Below are 21,716 nucleotides of genomic sequence, written 5' to 3' on the forward strand. Positions count from 1 at the left end.
ACTTCTTCACATTCAACAGATGAAAGAGACAGTGGTTTCTGCAATTTCAAACCCTACCACTGAGTCCATTAGCTTGTTTTTTGAAATTTCTCCTCCAGAAATGATGATTCGCACACAAAATTTTGTCTGCTTGAGTTATATTTGCCACAAGTAATTTGAGAGCAAAGGAATTAGTCTCTTCATCCCACCAAAATGATGTGTTTGGTTAACAGTTGTACTGCCTACAAGTGTTGCATTTTAACAGAGGAGGTAATTAATTTAGTTATGCTAGTCTATAATCTCATTCTCTGTATCGTTACTGTTGTGACTATTACAGTATGCTCAATATCAGAGATTTTTTTTAAAAAACCTCCATTCAAGAATGATTCCAAGTTGAGTGTTTTTCAAAAGAATGATGGAGTTTTAAACTATTGCTTGTTCTAGAGGTGATCCAGAATGAACAAGTCTCCAGGGATGGTTTACTCCCTAAGGCATGAATGCATGATTAAGCTAAATGTATTCCATAAATGCCTTGATGACATTAAACTAAATTTTTTAAAGAACAGATGGAGAAAGTTAATAAATATTTCATTCTATAATATAAAACTCACTTCTATATTCACAACTTCAGGGATCCTCAGCTTCATAGATATCAATAAGTCTGATGGATTTCTTGCTGCATTCTCATTCTTCTGCCCTGGTGTCTCTTATGGGATCATCATTTCTGCATGCTTGGATTGTTTTATGGGATCAGGGAAAGGCAAGTGACTGTAAATCTTGACCTCTTCTGCTCCTGGATTATATACTTTTATTCTTTGTGACCATAAGTGTTCATCTCTACACTGAATAGATAATTAAATGACAAAAATTATTCAAAGGGAATTTATAGTGAGAAATTATCACTTGGAGAACTGATGGGGCACAGGTATAACCCAAGGAGATACCATGAAAAGAACAGTTTAGAATGGCCAAATAAAACACTAAAATATCTGTGTGTTTGTAAATGTCATGAAACATCCATTCACTGGGAAAAAAACCTTGCCTTTTACCTCTATATACCGATTCTGTTCAAACAGATTTTCTATTAATGGAAAACAGTGTGAATTTTGCTTAAGAACTGTAGACCGAGCCTATTATTCATATGAAAGAACTAATCTTTACATGTGGGAATTACAGTTTCTCACTCTATGTTTGTCATGAATCTTGTAAAATAATAATTAGAACTTGCTCCAAAAGGAAAGAAACGCCAGACTTGAACAGTATTTTAGGAAGAGCATTAACAAACATTTCTATACTGCCAACAATCTTCACTGCATTCTAGGAGAGATTTACATTACCTTATTAATTAACTACACTGAGTCAATAGTATGACATAAAGCTTGGGAGATATATGTTTAGCACAAACTATGACATTCGTGAGAAAAGCGTGCATTTTTAGGAAGTTTGATTTAAAATTTATGCAAATGACTTCAGCAAGCAAGGGCCCAACAAACTACTACAAAGCATCAAAATCCAGCCCAAAAAACACGACAAGCTCAAATCTTTGTCATTTCTCAAGTGTCTTTACAAACTCCGCATATGCAGCATAAATTACTTCACCTCAATACCTCGATAGTTTGGTGTAGAATTAACATGCATAACTCTTCGTAGGACCACCGCATTCTGTCCGACAATGTACACCTGAGCCACTGCAAGAATTTAAAAGTATCTAAATGGTATATAATTTGTCTCTTTGGAGCTGACTCTTGTGTTACATCTGTGGAATACAGCAAAGTCCCATGGTCTACCATAACAAACAAAATAAAAAATAACAGTGCTATAGTTCCCACTCCCTTTCCCCCAGTTCTGAACACCTTTCTGGTTTGGGGTTGAGAATCGCCACAACACTGCTTCTGGAGAAAATATTAAATGCAGAGCAATGTGGTACTGTAAAGAAATACTAATAAATTCATGTTAGGTTTCATGCCACCCAAATTAGTTTATTCACTTATTGAAAGTTAGGTTAGGTCCAGGTACATTTGTATCTTCAGAATCAGGGCTTTTAATGAAAAAAAAAGTTTCTCATGTTTCCCGACATCCCATTAAAATGGTTGTCCTTTGACGTCAATTAGACCCAGCTAAAAAAAAAAATCATCCTTAATTGCTTTTCAGAAATAGACATTATAGCGTACACCATCACAGCCAGATTCGATTACCTTTTACAAGAAACAAGGGTGCTGGGAACAGTATAAAACTCCAGCTCTGCTGAATATGGATGCAGGGCTCCGCTGACTGCCGGGGGAGCTGGGGGGAGCTGCTTTTCACAGCGAAGGCTCTTCCTTGGGCTGCAGAGAAAAACGGTTCAAAAAAAACTGATGTAAAACATATAGACATGTCTAAATTTCTCCAAAGTGTAAAAATGTTGGAGCTGGACACTCAGCTGGGGCTGGTTTTGGACTGACAGTGGTTGGATGCTCAGTGCTCCATCCCTGCCTCCCCGTGAGTGAGTGTAATCATGCACCTACGCTGACAATTGTAGCTACAAAAATGATCGAGTCCTCAAACTTGCATACGTTTCATTACAAGGAGCATCACCAATTTTTCTCAAAGGCCTTCTCCAAATTTGTCTTACTCCAGGGACTTCATAATGTCTCTGCCGACCAGGTAGAAGAGGAGTCCGGACAGTAAAACCAGGGGCACCCCCGCTGCGGCGAACATGAACGACCACCCGTAGTACACGTGCACGGGTACATCGTCCATGCACTTCTCACTTCTCTCCAGAAGGATGTACTTCTGAAAATCAGCAGCAAACTCCTTCCACATCACAAACAGAAATATGAGCAGGAGAAATAAGCCTCCTGGAAAGAGAGACAAAGATGAGTTAGTTATTCTCCGCACGTGAAACAAAGAAATAAAACTGAGAAAGGACTGCAGCAGATTTCCATCTACTCTTGCAGGTCCTTTGCATCAAAGCTTAGCATTGCAGAACTATTATTCATGACATCGCTCTGCAGGTTCCAGTGGAAGCCAAGCCCGCCCGCCGTGGGACACCCGCACCATCATGCCCCACTCCTGCCTGGCTGCAGGCACTGACACCTCCTGCCCTCACCCCAGCGCCCTGAGGGCTCCGTTACAGCTGGGTACGGCCACGGAGGAACCATCATGAACACGGCTGATGTTCATGGGGCTAGCTCTGCACTCCTGTCTTAAAGGTGGGCTGTTTTGCCTTTTTTATTTTTAATTTGCCTGAGATGAGTGAGAAGGAAAGACTGAGACTTACTTTTCCCTTTTTTATATCTACCCTTCCAAGAAGTGTCAGATCCAATTTCCACCAGAAATGCAAAGATACAGGGATCGGTCCTGCTGATGGCTAAGCATTATCTGGCGTCAAACCTGCCAAGCCCAGCCCTGGCACCAGCAGAGCCCAAGCAGATGCCGGAGTGGCTGCTCCAGCTTGTGGCAGTTCTCCTCCACATTTATGTTACCCTTCCTGAACCCAAGCTTTGCAACCAAGTATTAAAACACAAGGCAAGGAGTACAGACGATTCTATTTCGCAGAGAAATAGCACATAATAGAGTGGAAAAGGCACGTAGTCATGAGGTATTAATCTCAGATGGGCTTCTAAATTACAGAATAATTAAAAGAATAATAAACGGCTTATACCATGAGGCTAGAAAGTCTTTTTAGTGGCAAGTGAGACCTCCTTGGCCCTCCCCTGGAGCCAGGCGGGAGGAGGGCTGAGGCCACACTCAAGCCTGAGCGCAAGGTCAGGCTCCCGCTCTGCGAGGGTCTGGTCTCCTCGCAGCCCCCCAGGCCCTGCAGGATGCCCGCGACCCAAATAGCAGATCTCCCGTGAGACCTCACGCTCTCGTATTTCCAGATGCATACCCGTCGAAGGTCAGCGTTTGCAGGAAGATCTCGGTCACATCTGAAAAGCACGTGGTGACCAGGCACCTCCCGGACCCGGCGCAGCCCCAGGTGGGTTTGGAGGCTTCGGAGCTGTGATGGGAACCTCCTTTCCCCATAATTCAAAGTGATGGTGGTCAGAGCTAGCAGATCTAGCTCCCCCGTATGAAGCAGATGATAAAAAATAGTGTGGCCCCAATATTATTTACCATGTCACATTAGAGACTAAATACAATGCATTTTAAAGTCAGCATATATTAAAACTAAGCAGTGGTGTTTTGACGACAGATGTGAAAGCACTTCAGTAATATCTGATCTTGCTACTTCCCAGCTAGAAGCTTGCTGTTTTTAAATGGTGCCTTATAACATACAGATATACACACATACACACACATATATGAAAGAAATACATCACAGATTATAATATTTTTATAGTAGAAGTGAACAGTTTGAAATTAATTTAGTTGACAAGTTACCACACAGTTCTGTGGATGTGTTGTGGCTTCTGCTGTATTTAATTCCTCCCCTTGCAATTTTTAAATCAAAGGTACTTGTACAATATTTACTTATTCTTCCTGGCAACTTACACACTACAAAATCCAACTCCCATGCTACACAAAGGAAGCGGGTAAAGCTTGACATTGGTATGTCTGCTTAGGAACGGTGGTTACTGAAACCTTGGTCAGAGAGAATCTGTCAGCGTTTTAACTGTGTTTCTGCTTATAATGGATATAAGCACATCCGCTGCTACAAACCTCCACTTCACATTGTGTAGCCAAAAGAGAGACTTAAGTGAAAGTATAGAGGGTTCAAAGTCCTCCCTACGCGTTGTATGAAAATTGAAGCTATTCATCCTAAACTGTCATGTCCATTAAAGTGCCTCCTATACCCTAAAACTGCAAATCGAATCTTAATAATCAAAAATTGGTGTAACCATATGAATATACTTTACATCACCACACGCTGTCATTGCAAGCCATTCTCCCTTACATAGCAAAGTCTTTATGTTTGCTGGAGAGGCAGGCTAGGAGTTAAATAGCAGCTGTTGTAACATTTGCATGTTCATTGAGATCTTGATACCACTTGAAATTAAGTGCACAAATAAATATTTTACACTTAATATGATAGTTGTGTGCTTAAAATACCAATTATTCTACTATAAGAAAACGATTGCATGTTTAAATAGTTACATGTCCTTTACAAAATACAATATATTGATAAGAAGGCAATTAAGTCTTTATTACTGATGTAATTTAAAATTAAATTAATTAGATAGCAACTGAACCTTGAAAAGTGCTCTTTTAAAGATCAATTTCTATTTCATTAACTTATAATACCTACCGTAAGAGACGCAAATAAAAATGTAGCCCCGGCGGGACAGAGGACGTGGCTAAGGTAACGTACCTTTGAATTCTCCTACTTTTCTTTAAATAACCAGGGGTTTTGCATTGAGTTGGCCCAGGACAATTTAGATGGCCTAAGCCTCGTTTATTGAAGAAATGAGATTAAAACCTACCAGTTCTTACTAAGGAGGGTGCAGGGAAGCCCCGTGAGCGTGTGGCACCGTCCCCGAGCTCACCAGGAGCTAAGGATGGGGAAACGGTCCCCGCCCTCGCCCCAAGAGAAGCGCCAGGTCTTGGTATGGAAGAATTTATTATTAAACAGGTACTGGAGGTGATGGCACAGCTACGGCATCTAAATTAAGTACATTTTCACACTCTGGGAAAATGACAAGAAAATGTACAGTAAGCAGCCTTCTTCCCTGGAATAATTACAGATGAGTGGCAAGGAGTCCCTGGGATTTACACCATCTCCTTGGCGAGAAAAGAAAATCAAAAGGGCAGGTGCAGCTGAAGAAGGATGGTGGAAGCACAGAAAGGGCATCTCATTGAAAACTGTTCAGCAAAAAAATGCTTACTTGAAACAATCACGAGTATTCATGAAAGTGCCTAAAATTCGTCACGCTTGTAGACATTAGTAGACTTTTCATAATAAGAATATCAGGATGTTTCACTCCCATATTACCAAAGTAAGTGTTTGGCATTTTTATTTTAAAATACTATTTTATTTTTGATTTTTCACCTTTTGAACAGGTCTCACTTTACCACCTCCTTTTCTGGGGCTTTTAGTCTCAGCCACATCACAAAGACATCTTCTTTCCCTGCCAGCCCCAAATGGCTTTTTATGTACAGGGACAGATTTCTTCCTACCTTGGGCAGCAAAATGAAAAACTGAAAAAAATCTAGTTTTCTGCCTGAGAAATGAGCCCAACGCCAGCACACGCACCTGAGACAAAGGATGTCTGTTGGGTTTGGGTAAGTGAAGACCTCACCAAACCAGACCATCCTCGTGCTCCTCTCAGCATCCCTGTGCTTTCTACCACTGGAAAATTAGCCAAGTGATCTCTTTCTTCCTCTCCCTTCTCCCATCCCTTCATTAGGATGGTATGGAAAAAAAAAATTAACTGTGAAACACCATCTCGTAGCTGATGAGGTCAACGGCATCTTCTGGGGAGGGGCTAATTGCAAGAAAATTGAAGTAGGTTATTAAATCTTTCTCCTTTGTACACTACTCACTGCAGGACAACGAGCCCTGGCGCTCCGTCCCCCCTCCCAGGAGAGCTGCACCTTCCTTGTGAGGAAATTGGAGTCGGGCTTTTTCTTTCTCTCACTTTATATCCTTGTGACACCTTTATAGCTGCTAATTGTAGGGACAGGTGAGTGAACTCAATCTTTAACTCTTATTCTGTGGAAGCTGCTGAACTTTCATGTAATCTGCTAATTACGAGAATAATGAACTTTGACTCATTCGCCTTTCTCACTAGTTGCCTCTTACGGATGTTAATAACGAGGAAATGGAGGGTGACCTTCAGCTGCCCTTCCATAACTGTCAGCCTTTACTGCACATGGGGAGCCTGAGATTACCAAAATGGAGATGCTTGATTTAGGAAGAGGAATCTGAGCACAAAATTCAGCACTTTAACTCACAGGACTGTCAAAGATGCCTTTTTTTTAATGCAGTCGGCTCACACTGAAGAACAGGTTGGTCTGAGCACATGCCATGCTCCTCTCGCAGGACCACGATGTGGCTCTGAAAGCGCAGGAGAGGCTTTGTGCTGCCTTTGCCCACTGGAAACAGCCCACAGACACAGTGATCCTATGGCTGCGGGACAGCACTAGCGCGCCTGTGTGTGCCACACGAATCAGGATGCCGGAGAGACAGCACCGGGACCACAGCAGCTGAAAGTATAGACTGTACACGGTTGGTCATGTATTTGTGCTATCCAGTGTACAACATGCTGATAATGAGCTTCTCTTTACGTTGCTTAACTTCACCTGGGATGTGCATCCTTATTGCTTGCTTTGAAAACTCACCGTAAGCTCACGCTTTGCCTTTGTGTTCCCCCCCAGAGCAGCCTCCCCACCCCTGAGCAAGCCACCAGGCAGAGCTCAGCTCAGTTTTTCACTTAAGCCTACAGCTGCGCAGCTGGTCCAGACGTATTAGGGCAGCGCCACAAGCTCAGCAATTGCCCTAGGTCTGGACAAAGCGTATGCTCACTTCTAAGCTTGGTCTCAAAAATGCCCAAAGGAAATGAAAACCGAGGAGCGCAAGTACAGAAAACCGAGGAGCCCGAGCAAAGTTGTGTCAGCAATTCAAACAGTTTCCAGAAGCTGCAGTGCAGCATTCACCCAGCCCTCTCGGTGACATTGTAGTGATAATTAATCATATCGTCATCTGACTGTTGAAACAGGGGGACAATTAGTCACCAGGCGGTGTCTGCCTCCCCCTTGCAAGCACCGAAGCTAAGTCTGAGATGGCAAACGTTGGAAGGAAAGCAGCAGGCCGGCTATTTGCTGATGCAACTCGGGTGTTTTTGGGAGGAGGCTGGCAAGGATAACTGCCCAGCTGGGGCGGTAGATGTGCAAATGCAAGCAGCAGCAAATGTCAGATGGGCTCCGGCTGTATTTCCCAAGTCGCCCAGCAGAGGAAAGCATGGGGGACGGCTCCGGTCCTTTGAAAGGGCTCTCAGAAACGCCACCCACCGAGCACTACATTTGTTATGATAGCTGGCAGACAGTCAGATTTGTCTTCCTGAAAGCACAGTAAATAAAAGGCATCTCAGAGAGGAAACCCAAAGGGATCTAACTGAGCAATAACAATCTTCACTGTTTGGCGTTGAATTCCCCCTGGTGACGGAGGGGTACACGCAGCTCCTCAAGATCATGTCAGGCTGGTTAGCTATAAATGTGCTTGGGACTGCATTTGCACCAATAACAACTTTAGAGCCTTTCGGTGGTAAATGTAGCATCATTTTGCAATGATTAACCGCGGCTGTGATTTCATGACCTCAGTGTGGGCTGCTACCAAAGCGGGTAGAGGGAGTTTATGGACGGAATAAAGTTGCATATAAAGGACGCCCTGAGAGGCCGGGCATCTTCAGCCGTGGTGCCCCATCTCACCATCCGACTGCCAAACCACGTTCCCACTCTACAAATTGCCAGCATTTTCACACTTCCTCAAGGAGAGATCATTTCTGCGAGGGAGGTTAATTAACACTGACCCGGCAAGCCATGATTAGAAGACAAGATGCGCTTTCTCCTGCGTCGTCTCTTTCCACATCCACTATCCGAAGGAAAGGGACAGCTAGGGAGTTGAAGCTGTATTAAATCTATTGTTCCTACTGCTTAGCACAATCATGCAAAATATTTTTAGAAGGGATAATGAGAAAATAACCATGAAGGGATGCATCCCAAATCCATCAGGAAGCCAGTGCCAAGCAGGATCCAGAGGTCTGAGTACAGGATACCACCCCCAAAAAAAAAGGTTTAGCTGAAACTCCAAGCAAACTTTGCTGAAAATGCTGAACTAATATTGCATTGTCCTAGCTATCATTTAGATTGAAAATTTAGCAGTTTAGCTGAACTCGTTCCTCCTAATGACAGTTAATAACAATGATGGCTGTTCAGATTAAAACTGCTTTAATACAAACTTCAATTTAAACAGCAGCATCTTTGTCTTACGCCAAGAGGTTTATGTGATGCATAATCAACTCTTCAAAAAAGTGTTAAATTCTATGCCCCAACCTTTTAATCAAGTAAAGTGCAAAAACAATGAAAAAAATGGAATACAGTGATTCAATACTACTCAACACCCTTTTCTGTGTGGTATTTTGTTTATCTAGTCAGTGTCAGAAGGTGATTAATCTCAGGTTTTCCACTTGGGCTGAAAGTTGAGTGTTTTGAAGAAGTAGGGCTTTAACTGAGGTAGCCAGAGTGTCACATCTGAGAGGATTCACATATTTGGCCCTAGTCTCAGAAGAAGAAACTACTTCAACGCACGCATGTGTCAAGTGGCCAGCACTACCCAGTAGAAGGCACTGGTACCTGATGGAGATCCGATAGCAAGATGTCTTGCATTCCCAAATGAAATCCGTGCGTGCCAAACCACATGAAATTTAGCTTTAGAAAAATTAAGTCCAACCAAGCATTTATTAAACTATATAAGAGAGAGATAAACTGACACCCACAGGCTTGCTGGCCTCACTTCAATAACTGAAGACCTGGAGGCAAATAGAAAATTGGACAAAATGCAAAGCGAATTAGCAGAGGTAGGTAGGGCCACATTGATTTAGTGCCTTCCCAATTTTTTAGACAAACAGATAGATGTCATCTAGCTTCATTTTAACAAGCAGCTCAGCTGGCATCACATGGTTAATTATTAGTACATCTGGAGGAGACAGAAATTAGGAGAGGAGCTATAAAATGGATAGGGAGCTAAATAACGGGGGGAAAAAGTAAAACGTGATAATAGCAGGGCATGCTGAGATTGGAAGGAGTTTAGGTGGAGTTCCTCCAAGGTCAATCTTGATACCTTTCTTGTTAAATATTTTCATGAATGTTTTCAGCCCCAAAAATCTTGGGGACGCTCAAAGCCCAAACTGGGAGCAAAGATATTGGCTCGTGTTCGATTCATGCCGTGTATGAGGAAGCAGGACCTGGTGCAGGATCTGTAATTAATCAGCGGTTTTTCACAGAAAAGTCTGACTTCATAATGAAGTTCTTCACTCGGCATGGCTCAGCTGAGCTCCAGCCTTTAGCTGCTTGAGTCGCAAAAAACCCTTTTTTTCTGAGTTTGAATCACTGTTATAAATCAAGTATTTCTACTAGTTAAGCCAGTTATTCCTTCTCAAATACAGAAAAGAAAAAAGCCCAAGTGATAATTCAGTGGAATCATTTGTAATGGTAGTGGGAATAATGAATAAATGCCTATTTTTAATTCATTTTCCTGCTGTGCCACCGCTTTATCTTTTCAGGTTTTGTTAAGCCAGCCCTCCCATTTTGAATCACCGGGTATGCCTTTCATCGCTCAGTGGGTTTCCAGCTCTACCAGATGTTAGCAGCGGAGACAGGAGAGGCCCAAATGCAAAGACTGACTTAGGGGAACAGAGCATGGCTGATTGCTGCCCAGGGTTAATGCAGCTACGGACTTTACTAAAATAAAAGGCTCTGCTCCTCTGGGTTGCATAGAAGAGTATGAAAAAAAAAAAAAAGTATTTTTCCTAAACCCCAGCCTCCCTAGGACTGAGGACTATCTTGCTAAAGCTTGTCTGAGCACAGAGGTTTAATTCCAGTGGGGGAAGAAGGAAATCATTTACTCCAAGTCAGTGCAGCTCCCAGCAGAGCCCCCATCTCCCCGCAGCAGAGCCCCATCCACGGCTGCCTCCCCGTCCCTGGCACGCTGCATTCCTGCCCCAGCCATATCCCATTACCGCCGCTTACCCGAGGCGAGGAGGAATCCGCCTCCGACTTTGTAGGACCGGGGGCTGACAAAGGGCACGCCGCACACCAGCAGCAGCCCTCCCACCAGCCCGGCGGCAACTGCCAGCATGATGAACGCCGTCCAGAAGCCTCTGTACACTGCACGGTCAAAAAGAGTAAAGTCAGGGGAAAGGAGATAAAAAGCAGGTTTCTTCAGTCCATGCTTAACTCCTGCTTCAGTAAAAGCAATAACCTGTAACACTGCTCATGCTAGGCAGAGCTGGAGCTCCTGCTTTGCTAACTCCCTGCAGCGGCATGGGTGGCATGTGCCTGGAACCGGTGCACGTTCAGGTTGAATGTCATGCCCTACATAATGGGATTGGAATGAGTAAAAGGGATTGGAAGGGTTTGCAGGGAAGCACTCCACAAAAAGGCTGAGGGTAAAGGACACCATGCCTAGCTGTGCCTGTGGGAGATGGAAGAGCTTGGCAAGAAAGGAAAGGAAATAGCAAAATTTGGAGAGGTGGAACCAGACCACATCTTTGTTCCATTTTAATTAACACTTACAGAAGGTGCCAGGTTCCAAGTTTAAAATAAAGGCGTTTTTTGTTAGGGAAAGCAGGAGCTCATGGGTCCCATTAATGGCCTTGCTTGACTCCAAGTAAGAGAACAAGGCAAGAGAACGGCTGCCTGTTCATCCGCTGAATTTTGGGGTTTTGCTGTGACTTCATAGAACCATGCCAGCCAGAGCTGAGCAAGCTTGCGTCCATCACATCCCATGGGAGGGGACATAGCCCACTAATTTCAGTCTCCCAGTAGCCTAGTCTCTTCCAGTCACTGCCACAAACCTTGGCCAAAGGTGGTGGTCTTCAGGCAGAGACCCTCCGATACCCTGCTCCCCGTTCCCCTGATTTATCTGATCCCCTCAGACCACTGCGTCTTGCTCTCCCTGTTGTTTTTTCAGAAGCTCTAGTTAGAGAGATTTAAGCCGAGCACGAGCAAGTGGGTAATGCTGAAATGATTCACTTGAAAGAAAAATGATACAGAGAAGATGCGTTTTACTCATTTGAAACCATTTTGTCAGGAGAGCCACTTAGGGAGAGATAAGTATCTTGAACTCTCCAAAACCACAGAATTCATTTTCATGTTTAACCTCCCGTCACCCGTCTCTCTCAGGGAGCCTAAGAGGATGCAGATAAGGCAGAATTATCTCTGGAGCAGGTAATAGCTGGAGGACCCCTCTTCTTGGACGGCCTCCTGTTTTGTCATCATTTGCATATGAGAATGGACTGGTTTGAAATAAAATGAGTGAAAACGACAGGAGGGAGCATCTGCTCTCTGCAGATGTCCGAATGCTTTGCAGCGGGGTTGGTGCAGCAGAGGAGCCCAATGCTCCCGCTGCCCTAAATGTGGGTGCTGAGACACCCCCATGTCTCCGGGGACCAGAGCAGGGTGTGTGCCAGGAGCCTCCAGGGAGAGCCCATGTGCAGAGCCGGTCCCCAGCACCTTCCCAGGACCTGTCCCAACGGGCACTTCTGGGAGGCAGCTGAAGAGGGTTTCATAGCAAGGGCTGACAGGCAGGCACAGATGCCTCCAGGGCCCTTTATTTAGTATGGAAAAAATAGTGTGTTTATCAGCGAGATCATTCAGAAACAAGACGTCATGCCTGCCTCTCCTAAGCAGAAAAAATCCCACCGCTTAACCCTCATCCTTGCTGCACACAGCCTGCAACAGGCTCCTCCTCCTACTGTCGGCAGGTCCCTCATATCCATTTTACACTACGGCGTGTTCCCCGAGGCAGGAATCTTGCACAGCACAGCAAAAGAAACTAGCGGCTCTCCCTCACATGCCTCTACTGACAAATGTAGGGTTTTTTAATTAATTCCTCGTAAAAAAAAAATAAAAAAAATAAAAAAGGTACTGCTAAAGGCTAAGGAAAAGGTCAAGATGTTTGTTTGTGCAGTATGCCTGCCCCGAATCCCCAGAGGCAACGCAGAGTGATGCACACTATTTAAAGAAATCAATTCATTTCAAAAAAGATCATTGAATTAATTCTAGCTGCTGCCACCAATTTAGCAAATTAAAATTCCTAACAGCAGCTGATTCATTAAAGAACTCTGAAAATATAGAGAAACATAAATAAAAAGGGAAGCAGTTGAAAGGAGAGCTCTCCAACTGTGTCATATTCAGTGTATTAAAAATAAGCCAGTCACTTATATGGATCTTCTAGAAATTTGGTCTTTAACCGATTTTCCAGTGTTTGTTTATTTTGTGTTGCAACAAATCAACACCAGAGCTCTCCCAGGAAGTCAGACTCTGGAAACAAGTCAGCACTGGGCTGCCACAAGCCTGCAGCCCAGGAGAAATTATTTTTCTTGCTTGACCATGGGGTCTGTATTTGGCCATGGGGCTGAAGCCTTTTGTCTCCAGCTCCTCCCAGCAAGTAAGGAGGTAGGAGAGAGTAGATTTAGCACCTTCCCTTGCCCATGGGAGTATGCGCTGAGCTCACAGTGGGAGGGTACATGGTTCATGGCCAGGCATGGCTGACTCTGGAGAAGACCCAGAAGAACATCTCAATGTGCTCATGGCTTGGGGCAGTCAACTAAACAAGGCCATTTTGTAAAGGAGCTTTCCAAAATCTTGGTCACGATTGGCCACATGCATTTACAATGAGAGAACTGCAGCACTTACACACATCATAAATCTCTGCCCAACCACTTGGGAAAGGAGCTACTGAGGGAGCAGGAAAGAAACTCACCTGCGGTCGTGTCATAGGAAGGATGGGGGAAAGGCCCAGGAGCAATGGGCAGCGGAAAGAGGTAGCCATGCATGCAGAACTTGGGGTGTGCTTGGCTGGCTGAAAAAGAACAACAACAAAAAAAATCCCTGTTTGCTTTTATTCTCTGCAAAATCACAGTTATAATATTCAGATGGCAATGTGCTATTCTGCAAAACCTACAAAACCCTCACTGAAATCAGAAGGCTGGGGAGTAAAGAAGGATAGTAAATCGTGGTTAGAAAGAAAAAAAAGAAAAAGAAAAAGAAGAATGATGAGAGAGGGGAGATATAACAGGATCTGAGACTGCTGCCCGTACATCATCTCATCTTCATAATCGGAGTCTAAGGTGGGCATAAATCTTGAAAGACGGAGCAACTTCAAATCAGTGTAAATATTCCCACTGCTGTTTTCCTCCAGAAAATGTGTCAAACCGCCTGGAAGGGGCAAAGGTATTTGGGTACCAGAACAAGCTACCTTACAAGATGTCCAGTTTGTGAGAAGGGAAAGCACAATTAGAATGAAAGTGCCCCATCAATATTAATACCACTGAGGCTTATCATGATTAACGGTAATAGAATGAATGTTAAATGAATTAATTAATGGTTGGCCACTTATTTAAATATGTTCCCCAGCTCAAAGGAACACTTTATAATAGGTGGACATTAGTTCATGCTAAATTGACTATGGAATACCTATTGAATTAATTATTACATCCATGAGAGCAGCAAATTAATTTGCCGTGATCAATCCTATTATAATAAATACCTAAAGAAGTAATACAAATTTGCCAGTTATCAGAAAGAGTCATTTTACTTCAGGTAACATTATATTATATCATGTATTTCCATATAATGTAATTAGATAGCAAACTCCTTTCTCTCAAGCCTGTCCTTTTTTATCAAAAAATTTCTGTGTGAAAAATCTCACGTTGTTCAGTTGAACGGTGGCAGTAACTGTTCCTGCAAGATTTTACAGGAAACTCAGGTCAGGGACCGGGGGACAGCAAAGTCGTCTGAAGTTTTAATCACTGCAGAGTAAATTTATTGTGGGGACCTGCATTATGTGCAGCCAAATGCCCTGCGAGGAGATCATGCTGCTCCACAAGCACGTAAGCACCTTTGAGGGGACTGAAGCAGCAGCGAGCACAGGGCCAAGGCTTTTGCAGTGTTTAAAACCTTTGCAGAACTTATTTAAAATCTCTTTCTTTTATTCCAAACACTTCTCTAGGGTTGTGGTATCCCAGGGAAAGGATGTCCTCTAATTACCCGCTGTGCACTAATGCGGCTGAGGTGGTTGCTGGCTTGGCCGCCGGCAGGGCTGGTGCCAGGCATGCTGTGGGGTGGGCTCACTCCTTTGCTCTTTCTGGTGGGAGCACCTGGTTCATTGGGCCAAGACCCCACACTTCACTGCATGTGGGCCACCAGTCAGCACCAACTGGTCTCTCAGAACAGGTTTCACCTTCTCCTTCAATTTGTTTTGAAGAGTGAATGTGCTTGCAGAGAAAAAAAAAATTATTTTGATCTGTCTCTGTGTATTCACACGTGTAATTCCAATGACCATAAAAAGAAAAGAGGCAAGATCTTAAAATAAAGGTTTTGTTTGCTTAAGAGCATAAACACATGCGGTTACAGCTCTTCATGCCCCACCAGTGCCCACTGCTAGAGGTTCTGGGAGACCACACAATTGCGTATCCAGCCTTCCCTGTGCTGAAATCAGTGGGAGGTGGGAACAGTCCAATAGCTGAAAACGTGAACAGAAGTGCAATACATGGGCTCAAATTTAGCAGACCTTAGCTGAACACAAACATCAAGAGATACAGGGGAGGGTTGTCCTTGCTGGGGGAAGACACCACTCCATAAGACTTTGTAGGTGATATATTAAATGGCATCAAGAGGTTCCCATGTTTCTGTGAACAACCCCCCTCTGAGAGCAAAATCCAAGTCAAAAAAAGAGCACAGAAAGGGTAAGCCAACTTTGCTTTTGACAGAGAGATGATGAGAACAAAAAAAATATGAAATAAAATAAAGACAACTGTCTTCTCATCCCTGGGAGCCCTTGTTGTGCTTGTTTGCAATTCAAACTGTGAGAGAATGCCGTGAATGTGGTGCAGTGACATTGTACTCACTGTACCAGAAGGTCCAGATGGTCTCCGGGTGGCCCTCGCCAAAGAACCAGCACCGCCAGAAGAAGCCCTCGTGATGGAAAGTGAGGATCTCCTTCCTGACCTCTGTCAGCGTTTCAGCCTGTGGAGGAATGAAAGCCCAAGCTGATACACCTTTGGAAAGGTTGAAAGTGTGTATTTTTTGCTTAGGCAGTTGTTGCTTTCATTTTTTTGTTGGAGTTTTCATTTTTTGTTGTTTGAGTTGGGTTTGGAGGGTTTGGGGAACAGGGAGGCAGCTGCTGTCCTTGACTTTCTGCTGTATCAGAGCTATAAAATGTTCTGATAATAAACCATCCTGCAGACCTTCACAAAGCAGTTTCTTATTTCTCTAAGATCTTTGAACCACTGAGTGCCAGAGCTGGATGGGTATGCCAGGCAGCAGAGCATTCTGTGTGTATTCTACTTAGATACTTTCCTTAAGTAAATTTTACTGCTGTTGTAACTGGTTGGAAGCAGTTTGATTACCAGGTAAGTAATTTTAGGGGTGACACAATGCAGTGGTTCAGATGTCCCTGCTATTCTGCAGGATCCATGTAAGGTCCGGATTAACCCCAGAAGACAATCCAACTCTAACACTCCCATTGAGCCTCTTCCAATCAGCAACCCAAAAGTTTTCTTCTTTCACTCCCTCTGCTGAGCCCAGTAGAAGTTATGCTAAACCTATGTGAGACAGAAATCACTCTTTGCCCGCACCAGTCTTCTCATAGACCAGGAGAGGGATGCTGACAATTTTCCCTTTGTTGGTGAGTCTACTTCAACCCTGAGACCAAGCCTGCGACCACAGGGTTTAGGTCTTTCCAGAAGGAAGGATATTGAAAAGTTGAGTCATCGACTATTTACCAAAAAACTTATAAAAACTATAGCCAAAATCAATTTTGCCTTTATCACGTACAATTTGGTAAAAGAGACATGACTGTTATACAATTACATTTTGTGGAGGATGGAGAAACTCCATACAGGGCTGGACCCTGTGAAGTGGAGAAAGGAGACGGGACTCAACAGGGAGGTGCTAGAAGATACTTCTCTCACCTCGAGGTTTGTACGCATCAAGTTATGACCACTTCCAGAGCTCTGACCTGAACCTCCTTTTACTTTCAGGATAAAATACTAACTATGACAATGGTAACATGCAGCCCTCAAACTTCATCAGTTGGATGGCTGCTGACTTGAGTGCATCTACAGCACATTTAATTGCTGTTTGGCAGATACTCGAGACTATCCTTATCTGTAAGGGACAGGATTTGCCAGTTTAAGAAAAGGCAGAGAAGGTAAAACCAGCCTGTTGTACACAACTGGTAACTGAAATAGAAATAATAGAAACAGTGTCTGAAATAGAAATAAAATAGCTCAGAGGAAAGAGTAAGAGCAGTTCCTATTTCTGCCTGGTGCTTTTGAAGTCGTTTTGCTTAGGTGACAGGCACACTAACACTTGGCCAAGAGCGTATCTGACATGTTTGAGATGCTTATTCATGTCGTGCAGTGCAACGTTTCTAGTCTCTCCACTTTAAAAGACAACAGCACAAACAAAAATCTGAAACAATTAACATTGTCATTTCCCAAGTGCATAAAAACTGAGCAGCACTCCTCTGTCCATGACTCTCTGCCATCTCCGGGGCTTCACTGTGCTGCTTTAAACAGTAAAGACAGTGTCCTCTGCCAGGCAGTTTTTCTATCACAATTTTTTTTTTCAACAAAGTAATTTGGAAACATCACTCAAGCGAACAGTGTCCTACATTTGATTATGGGATTCTGAAATGAAAGAAAGTATTTCTTGCTGGCATCATGATGCTTACCCAGTGTGACTCACCACACCGGAAAAAAAAAATCAAACATAATTGGATTGAACTTTGAAGTAACAAAAAGTCTGCACACAACAAGGATCTTCCTGTCATTTTGTAATTGAAACCATACATTGATCGGCACAAAAACATTTTTGAAGAGTGGGTGGCTCAGGGAACTGATCTGGTTGTTATTTCATTGAAGAGTTAGACAACAGCAAGGGCAGCTAAAATCAAACTTTCGAAAGGATCTATAAACAAGTGATAGCAGCAGTTAGCACTAAAATACCAAATTGTCCTTTGAAAATTACATTTCCTGCTAACTAAAATCCTATATAAATCTTAATTTAAAAATATATAGGCCGCCTCTTGTTAGACGAGCAGGAATTCTTGTCTACTCTGTTCTGCGTCTGATGTTCGCTTTTGTTTTCTGTCTGTGCTGTAGTCATATCACTTCAGATGTAAATGATTGCCAAGTCCTACACTTTAAAATATGAACTATTTTTAAATGAAGAAACTACAGAGGAAGAAATCTTTTAATGGCAAATATCAGGAGATATCTTTTGTCTTTAGAGGCAAATGCTGTCAACAAGTAAAGCTCTTACATTTTTGCCTTTCATTCCCTAATGTTCGTATCTGCCAGATTACAGAGGTGCTGTCTTAATGTTGCCTAGATGCACTTTACTTCAGTCAAAATGCTAGATACTGTGGAAACGCTGGTTTGGATTTTAAAGTTACCTCAGACTGGTACTTTACGTTAGCAGGTCACTTTCAATGAGCATAAATATTATCACAGATTTAAAAATTTTAAAATATAAAATTTTAAATTATTTAAATGAGTCCTTTCTTCCAAAGTGAGACAAGATTTCAGAGTTTACCTCCCCAGCCTGCAGAGTGCTATTCCCACGCTCGAAGATGCCACAGGTCTCCGTAGCCAGAAGCCAGTAATCCGTCCCAAACGCGATGAGGAAGAGCAACACGCCGGTGCCGCCGAGGATCCCGGCTGCGAGAGCCGCTACTCCGGCCTTCATGGGGCAGCAGGTAGGCAGCAGAACTGGAAATCGGAAAAGAAGAAAAACACTGAAATTTCCAGTGTCACTGGAAAAGGGGGACGAGAGAAGTGCTATTTTCAGACACAGATAAGAATCTTCTCCTGGCTGGTGTGAGTTTCAGTGGGTGGTGGGAACAGAACTAATAAAAGCAGATGACCTGGCGTAACCAAACAGCTGTGGCATTAAGGAACATGACAAATAGCTATTGAGACAGAGCGGGAAGATTTCCAAATAAACACATGGCTGTTTATTTCAGAAGAGCACTGCAGAGAGCCCTTAACCTTGGCTGGTCAGGCAGCGTCCGTAGGTCATGAGTGGTTACAACACAGAACTGCCCAGGACACTGGAGAGTTTTTAAAACCCCATTTGGGCATGAGATAAGCAGAAAGGCTGTGCACGGCTTGAGCAGATCTGAACTCAAAGATTTTTACCACATCATGGCGTCCGCAGCCATTGCTGTGAGATACCTTCAGCCATGTCCTCGCAAGAGCAGTATAGAAGCGGCACTTCTGGAATATGTGTCTCCTTCAGCTCCTGCTTGCTCTGAACAAAACACTAAAGCAGCTTTCACACAAAGTAGCCCCAGAGATGTGATGCAATCAACCCCTGCAAACACATTTAAATTGGGTCGATCCACGTCTAGCTAGACAAGGAGCGTTAAAATTGGGCGTACATACCAATATACCTTGAGCGTCTTGCTATGCAGTTGTAGAAGGATGTTCCCTCTCCTGCCACAGAAGAGCAGACTATATAGCGTCCATGCCTCTCCCACTGCCCAAGTCTGCTGTGGAAGAAGTGTCTTATGGGGACAAGGACACTCCTGCATGGAATTTTGCTGCTATTTAGTTCCTAATGTTTTATTTTTCTGCTGGAGCATCTGCTGTAGATGACTGCCAGGAATGGGATGCCAGACTAGGAAAATTATAATTTATGTAGGGCAATAACTGCATTTCTGTGACATGCCAGTAGTCTGGAGGAAGAAATATAAATTACAGTGAAAATTCCAGTTCTGGTTTTCTAACCTTAGCCTAAGTCATGACCTGTTCTAACAAGCGGGATAGATGAAGACATCGACTTCCTTATCCTACAGGATTGTGGGTGGCCAAATTAATTTCCAAATTAATTTAATAGGTAAAGTTAACTGCGAACATATGGGCATCCCAGAGAAATTCACACTAGTTAGGGAAACTGGAGAGGGCTGGGTAAAATTTTGACTACACTTCTAGCCAACTGTTGAGGCATATCGGCTGATGAATGTGCTCGTTCTTCTTCTATGAGCACAATAGACTTTAAATTACAATAATTTATTCTATCCTCTGCATTGTTCTTTCTTAAATATTGCAGGCTAGGATAGCTTTTAAATAATACATTAGACCTCTCATCCTCACTGTCACAGCGGCAGAGCTGCTGTTTGCTTAACCCGACCACGAGCACGTGAGGCATCGGATAGGATCCAGGAAAAAGGTCCCTGCACAGAGGAGTCCCTGCACTGACACATGGAGAAAGGAAAGGAAGGACAGGTTGCAGACTTACTGTCATGCAAGGTCGAAACTCAGCCACAGTCCCCACAGCCCATTAGTCAGAGCTAGAGTGGGGCTGCAAGGGGCCAGAGCCCAAGGAGGGCAGAAGATGTTGTTGCATCTGGCATGGTGGGGCAGGTGGTGGGTGAGCAAGACAGCAGGGAGCTGCAGGACATGACCTGTGGGTTGTCTCAAAGGTTTACACCTTGGTTCGTCGCTAAAATGCAAGAATGCCTTCTGATGTTTGTATAATGGGATGAAAGTCCTAACGGCAGGGCTGAAAGCTGCACTTGGCAGGTAGAAACATCATTGCGTAGCCTTCAGACAGGGAGCAGTAGATGTGCTCATGGGAGAGCTGCAATACAAAGGCCATTTTCAGGGAAGTGAAAATATACATCATGTTTCTGGCCTGCTTAACCATCCCTTTTTTTCCAAGCAAACTATTTAGTCAGCTAAGGGAGAGATCATTCTGAATGATACAGCCTCCCACCAAAGCCCTTGGCGAGCCTGTGGGGGACAGCAAGCAGCTCCGCTCCTCCTGTGCTCTCGTGGCAGTGCCGCCTGGGAAACGAGCCCTCCTCAGCCCTGTAATTTGGCATGGATAAACACACACCGTCCCTCCACGGCTACTTACTCGCCCTCCCGCGTGTAGCTGCCATCTCTGCTGGAAGCAATCCCTGCTACTGCGATGGGTTTGCACATAGGTGCTTCTGGCCAATCCTCCCCACCTTCTCTCGTCCCATACCTACACATATTAGCCCTCTCCCAGCCCATCCCTGGGCATCCCAATATATCCACTCTTTTTCCATAGTTTTGAACGGCAATAACATACCCATCTCACAGTCATCTGGTTACTTCACAGGCAACGATTGCTGCAATAAGATGACCTCTTTATATTGAACATAATATGGTTGATTAAATAAAAAGTGCAATATATCTATCACCTAATTAATCTTCAATAAGCATAATTTCAATCAGTTGCCATTTAACTAATATGTAATACTGGTTAAACCTGTCTGAAGTGACAATGAAAATTGGTTGCCATCTATTCTTGTGATCTATATCTCAAAGCTGAACACAACTGGTGGGGGAGCTTTGGCAATGCTTGAAGGAGCTTGGTGAAGACAAGGGTTTGCACACTAGAAGTGAGGACTTTTTTTTTTTTTTGCAGATTGCATTGCAACTGCATAAAATTAAAATGCAAAGTGGGCACTCATGTATTTTTAAAAAAAGGGATTAATGCACACTTCCACATTTATGTGTATGGTTTTTAGTCAGCCGTATTTGGCATTGCTGTATTTATGCTAATGCGCATTCACAAGTTAGCGCTGTTTGCCATTTGGAAGGTGTCCTTAGCAATTCTCGGTCCCATTGGCAGAAAAACCCCTGGGCGGCTGCAGCAGAGCAGTGCTGGTGCCCAGCCTTGGCTGCTCACGGGCTGTTATGTCTCCAGCCAAACATTTTCCAAATTCTTAGGCTGTGGAGTAGGAATTGAGTTTGCAAGGTCAAAACAACTCTCCATGCAATGAGCTTTCCCTTCTTCTTGGCACACCCCCATGCACGTGCTTGCAACCATTAGGATCTGAAAAATTCCTGTACATGATGGACAATGAGACCGTGCCTGGGGCACTGGCAGCTGCAGCGTGGGGACAGGGACAGGGCAGCTGCTCCAGCAGCACCTGGTGGGAGCGCCCAGGCTTGCCGGGCATGGGTAACGCACGCGAGGGGCTACAGCCCTCTTATGTTTCCTTCCGTTCACCTTGATTATTTTTTTTAATTAGGCATCAACCCCATTGCATCCAG

The 21,716-nt window shown here is 43.8% G+C and overlaps 1 protein-coding gene across 5 annotated transcripts; it reads right to left on the bottom strand.

Annotated features, from left to right (window-relative positions):
• Positions 1 to 1,347: 1,347 nt before the first annotated feature.
• On the bottom strand, positions 1,348 to 18,543 carry LOC141748522 (transmembrane protein 182-like). Of its 5 annotated transcripts, XR_012589011.1 has the most exons (7): positions 18,220 to 18,500; positions 15,528 to 15,645; positions 13,382 to 13,480; positions 10,645 to 10,782; positions 3,848 to 4,017; positions 2,175 to 2,816; positions 1,933 to 2,096 (listed from the first exon to the last, which is right to left on the bottom strand). XR_012589011.1 is itself a non-coding variant. In XM_074600747.1 (6 exons), the coding sequence occupies exons 1-6, from the start codon at positions 18,370 to 18,372 to the stop codon at positions 2,781 to 2,783; spliced, it is 714 nt and encodes a 237-aa protein (XP_074456848.1). In that variant the 5' UTR covers positions 18,373 to 18,543; the 3' UTR covers positions 1,348 to 2,780. The 5 variants fall into 5 exon arrangements, 4 of the variants coding, with proteins under 4 accessions (XP_074456848.1, XP_074456849.1, XP_074456847.1 ...); XM_074600747.1 differs by having other exon boundaries at positions 1,348 to 2,816; positions 18,220 to 18,543; XM_074600748.1 differs by having other exon boundaries at positions 1,348 to 2,816; positions 3,848 to 3,974.
• Between the last annotated feature and the right edge of the window lie 3,173 nt (positions 18,544 to 21,716).

The sequence above is a fragment of the Larus michahellis genome, chromosome 9 (genome assembly GCF_964199755.1).
Source record: "Larus michahellis chromosome 9, bLarMic1.1, whole genome shotgun sequence".
NCBI lineage: Eukaryota > Metazoa > Chordata > Aves > Charadriiformes > Laridae > Larus > Larus michahellis.